Genomic DNA, 5,363 nt, shown 5'->3' with positions numbered 1-5,363 from the left:
GCGTCGTGCGGGTTAGGGGAGGGTTTGGCCAAGGTAGACCATCATTGTAAATAACAATTTGTTTTCAACTGACTTGCCTAGTTAAATAAAGGTTAAAAAAAATAAACACATGGCAAGGCCCCCATAACGACCTTCACACCCGAACTTACCCTGCTGTTACCCCTAAAACCACTTCCACTGCTGCTGACTCTCACCCGGTCTTTGTCAATCAATGTGTGCTTGAGTGAACCCACCCCCACAGTTAGGGATTAACATCTAGACACACAGCTGATTGGCTACCAGGACTGGCCCTGGCTTCATATAGGGGCTGACAGGAAGGGCTGTTTGAAAGGTGAGAGAGAGGGGAGCAGAGACGGACTGACAGAGCAGCCAACAGAGAGGAGAAAAGAGAAAGGGAAAGACTTCTGGGAAAGTTATAACAAGGTAAGTTAATTTATTAGGATCTTAGACTCATGGATAGATTGATGATCTAGGACGTATGGAGGGAGATATGCTGGGCAATGTAAACATACGTTTTCCATGCCAGTAAAGCCCCTTAAATTGAAATATTTAATTGATATGAAGTTGGATGTTGATGTGTCTGCCCTGTAAAAGTGTCAAGAACATTGACAGACCAGAGGTTTTCTATAGTCATTGTATTGAACAGCACTTTATCTAACTTGTTTTGATGTTTGCATTCTAATGTGAGTTGGAGCAATCTCGTAAGTGCACACATATAATGTTACATTGTTGGTATGGTGGACAAATTGTATTACCCAAGTAGAGGAGTTGTTCTAGGGTGAAAGCTGTCTCTATTCAGAGAGATCTGTGTTCAGTGAAAACCCATAGTTGATCAGACTACTGAAATGTTATCCCTTATTTTATCCATTATACCAATGCGTTATTCAAATGTTCGAATACAACATGGTATTCTCAAAAGGATATCCGCAAATCTTTTTCTATTTCTGTAAAGCTACATTTGACGTAAGATCACACAGCTTTGCTTTTAATAGGTTGCATTTGCCTCTGTGTATTCTTAATTTCAAAGACATAACAGTCATATCAAAGTGAGTCAGGGTGCATGGCTTCATTTTTAACAAGTCAAGACATAGGGTCAGGTTGTTGCCTCAGGGATTAGCTGGTTGCAGGGGAAACAGTTACAACATGGTCACATGACGTAAGCTCAGTCCCACAGGATGCTGGCACAGAGAGAGAGAGAGAAAGAGCTGCAGCCAGTGCTACTCCTCCCTACAGCTGCCGGGCGACAGGGTCCTCTCACATATTCAGGCCAGATGGGGGCCCTATCATTCAAAACAGGTCACGTGACTGAACAAACCATGTGTGGCCTCACAACAAGAAAGAGCAACAGTGCAGAGAGCGATTAACTGTAGCAACACTAAAGGAAGAATTAATTCATATGTTAGTACCATGTGTACATTTTGGTTTGTCCTTGAGTGCATTTATTTGTCCTAAGAGGTGCTGTGATTTAACAAGTTCAACCGTACAGGGGCAATGAAAACAATGGTCGATGTTTGAAAGAGGGTTATGGGTCAAGTGCTTGAATGGATGAGTTTTGCGGGTCCTTTTCTGAAGCTAACTAGCCATTTCCCTGTTGTTTTTTTCTCCCTCCTCTCCCTCTCCCTCCCTACAGGTATCTATGAAGGAGGCAGGAGATGGCCTCCATGCTCAGATGAACTCCATGATGGGGGCTCTTCAGGAACTCAAGCTTCTACAGGTGCAGACAGCGCTGGAGCAGCTAGACATCTCAGGCGGGTCTGTCCAAAGGGCGGCCCCACCACCAGCAGAGGACACATGCCCTGGCCCTACCCCCAGCCCCAATGCTACCATTGGCTTTGTCCACGATGAGACCTTGAGGCCCCCCCTTGTCAGGACAACCAGCGAGGAGCAGCAGCAGAGCCGGGGGGGGCACCAGAGCAGCCTGGGCACCTCGCCCTCTTCCTCCAGCCTGGAGACAGTAGAGAGTGAGAGTGAGAGCCAGCCTCTCCCCCGCAGAGTGTCTGGATACACCGCCCCACAGGTGGAGTACTGCGTCCCACGTCTTTGCCAAGTGTTTCCAGAGCATCGTCAGCCGGCTCACCCAAGCCAGGTAGTGGATCTCCCTGGCATTCTCTACAGCCTCTCCAAGGAAGGCCCCTCGCTGGACAGCGACTACTCCCTGGACAGCATGGACGACTCCAGAGACTGGACCTCCTCGCTCATGAGCCGCAGCCGCAACCGGCAGCCGCTGGTGCTGGGGGACAACGTTTTCGCCGACCTGGTGGGCAACTGGCTGGACCTGCCTGAGCTGGAGAAGGAGGAGATGATTGGCTGGACTGACAGGCCTGACTCCCCAGCCCACCCTCTCCGTCTCAGCCGCTCCCAGGAGATCTGCAGGAAGGTCTCTCTGACCACCAATATCTTCAAGAAGTTCCTGCGTAGTGTGAGGCCCGACAGGGACAAGCTACTTAAGGAGAGGCCTGGCTGGATGGTCCCTGAGAACCAGGAGGCCGAGCTCTTTAAGAGGCCCAAGAAAGTGTCTAAGCAGCAGACCAAGGGGAGCTTCTACCTCCCATTCTGGGCAGGTGTAGGGCAGCAGGGTAAGGGACGGCCATGTCCCCAGCTGGCTGAGGAGAGACATCCCACGAGCCAGAGCCAGGGCCAGTTCTCTGGGCTTTACATAGACAGGAGACAGGAGTGGAGACAGGAGGCCAGAATGGAGAAAATGCTGCCTTTGTTTGACTACAACACGGCTGTGTGGGTCTGATGCTGACGCTGCTCCAGGATGCTGTGGTGGTGGCAGGTGTTGGGGATTTGGCTGGGAGCTCTTTGGTGGAAACAAGGAGGTTTGTGTGTCTGTCTGTCTCCTTCTCCCAGAGAACAGGCAGACTAAGGGATGAATATCCACACTATTTCCCAATAGAGAGATTATCAGGGCAACTGTATGTCTGACAATCCTAAGACCTTTTTGTCTGTGACTGTGAGAGCAAGCAGGACTTTCTCTTATAGATGGGTTCACCAAAGTTAATAAGATTCTAATGAGTGCATAAGTGCCCTGGACTATACAATATACGGTACTTCAATATGGACATAATAATGCTCTGAATTTCTCTCGTTGTTACAGCATCATCATGGTTTCAAACTTCAACCCTGTTTCATATGTTTGAATTCTACTGTATACCCAAGTGTCTCCCCACCCTCATCTCGTACTTCTATCAGTTGTGACACATCCTGCATGGGCACTACTAAATGTTTCATCTATGACATTGTGAAACTGCCACTAAACACAACCACAGGTGCTTCTCTACCTCGCTGCCCAGAGTCAGACGGCTGGATGAATACACACAGAGTGTAATATTGTTCCATCAGCCTCACTCAGGGATCGGGATGTGGCCTGTGTGACCGACTGGGTTCAAACCTGGATCTCCTGTACACCACCAGACTGTTAGCCCGCTGAGGTAAAGCCTAGGTATTAGCTTGGGGAGCTAACACAGGTCTTCAGGTCTCAGGCAAGGTTACTCATCACATGGTTCCTTGGTTCCGAACCACCTCTGTTACATCTTCACCATCCACCTACACACACAGGATAGGGTTAAAGGCCCAGTGCAGTCAAAAACTAGATTTAACTGTGTTTTATATATATTCCCACACTAATGAGGTTGTGAAAATTATTATAATGCCCTTTTAGTGTGAGAGCTGTTTAAAAAGACATGCAGACATGATGGCACATTGTGACTCTTCAGCCAATCCTCCTGGGTAGTGTATTATACATGGCAGAGAGAGAGAGAGAGAAAGAGCTGTGTACCATCTGGTTGCCTACAGTTACATAAGGACAAGCTAGCAGCACAGACAGGAGATGCAGTCATTCAGCGTAGGCTGTCGAGTGTTTTGAAAGCAACTCTAAGCTGTGATGCTGACATTACATGTATATGTCCTATGTATGTAATGCCAGACAGGGCCTGGAGAGTTCAAGTAGAAAGCAGACGACTGAGGAGGAGGAGAGTGTTTACAGTGAATCATTCCACATGTACATGCAGTACTAAATGTCATGATGTCAACAAAGTCGATTAGCCGTTGTGTTCAGTTCATTTAAAAAGGGACTTAAAGAGATGGAGGTTGAACCCGGTAGATATGTGGTTAGACCAAGCAGTCTTTATGAAACTGTATGAAGGAGGTGTTGGGGAAGAGATTTGAGAGAGCAGCATGAACATTACAATGGTTTAGCAACATTTTCCATCATTTCCCAGAGCTGAGCTCCACATATCATTTCTTCAGGGAAATCACTGAAATTACAAAAACGATTTATCTTCTTTAGAAAACAAACGGTATGCAAGTACAATCCTCGGCCCTCACTAGTAATAAGAGTGGCCTGAGAAGTGAAACATCACCCCATCCATTCATTCAACAGACATGATTATGAATGTTCCAATGCAGCCATTTTTATCTCAATATCAAATAATTTCTGGGAAATAATTAAGTAACTTACTGTGATTGTTTTCAATTAAAATTGTCAAAAAGAAACAAAAATAGCTTCTTAGCATGATACATTTCTCAAGCAAAAATGTTGCTTGGACTGAGTGTGGAAGGGAAAACTGAAAACTAGTTGTTATTGGCAGAGAGGTTTGGAACTCTCATTCTTATGTCACCAGGCAGGCCAAAACTCCATCCCACCAAAAAGGCTGACATTTCAGGCGGTCTATTCAAACAGCTCTTACACTAAAAGGGCTTTATCATCATTTTCACAATTTCACAGCATTATTCCAACCTCATAGTGTGGAAATATATATAAAACACAGGCAAATCATGTTTTTGACTGTACTGGGCCTTTAAATATATCTTCATATACTGAAAACACATGGTTTTTGAAAATTCAGGTCGGATTATATTCAGTAAATCACACACACATACGGACGGTTTCTACAAAAACTGTTATGCCATAAGAGCCTCTATGAGCCTCTCTCTGCCTGTAGTCTTAATAATATTTACACCTATAATTGTCATTTTAGCACTTTTGTTAAAACTGCGGTTCTGCGAACCTCAAAGTGTTACTGAGTGTAAATTTGCACTGTAAAACTTCCACTGGCTCTTTGTAAATTAAACTTTTTTCTGAAGAGACTCTGGTTTCTTGACCGGAAATTGAATTTGTATATTCTGAACATAAATGTACTCTTTGACCGGTGACCAATTTTTATTGGGTGACTCTAATGTTGACCCAACATACTTCTAAACAATTAGTCTGTTTTGCTATTTTTAGATTTGAAATAGTTACTGTTTTTTGTGGGGATATGTTTTATATATCAACGATAATCCAGCTTTCTCTTTACTGAAAGGTTCTGAGTAGGATTTGACTCTGACCTGCTCTACTCTTCCCTGCTCTACTCTACTCT

General features: G+C 45.2%; 1 protein-coding gene across 1 annotated transcript; it reads left to right on the top strand.

Annotated features, from left to right (window-relative positions):
• Positions 1-341: 341 nt before the first annotated feature.
• On the top strand, positions 342-5,091 carry LOC106566051 (PAK4-inhibitor INKA2). The gene is made up of 2 exons (XM_045692142.2): positions 342-423; positions 1,631-5,091. Exon 2 carries the CDS (start codon positions 1,637-1,639, stop codon positions 2,741-2,743), a length of 1,107 nt encoding a protein of 368 aa, XP_045548098.2. The 5' UTR covers positions 342-423; positions 1,631-1,636; the 3' UTR covers positions 2,744-5,091.
• Positions 5,092-5,363: the final 272 nt, after the last annotated feature.

Source organism: Salmo salar, chromosome 12 (assembly GCF_965601325.2).
Source record: "Salmo salar chromosome 12, fSalSal1, whole genome shotgun sequence".
NCBI classification, from domain to species: domain Eukaryota; kingdom Metazoa; phylum Chordata; class Actinopteri; order Salmoniformes; family Salmonidae; genus Salmo; species Salmo salar.
The sequence above is the reverse complement of the archived record's forward strand: the minus strand, read 5'-3'. Positions and strand labels throughout refer to the sequence as shown.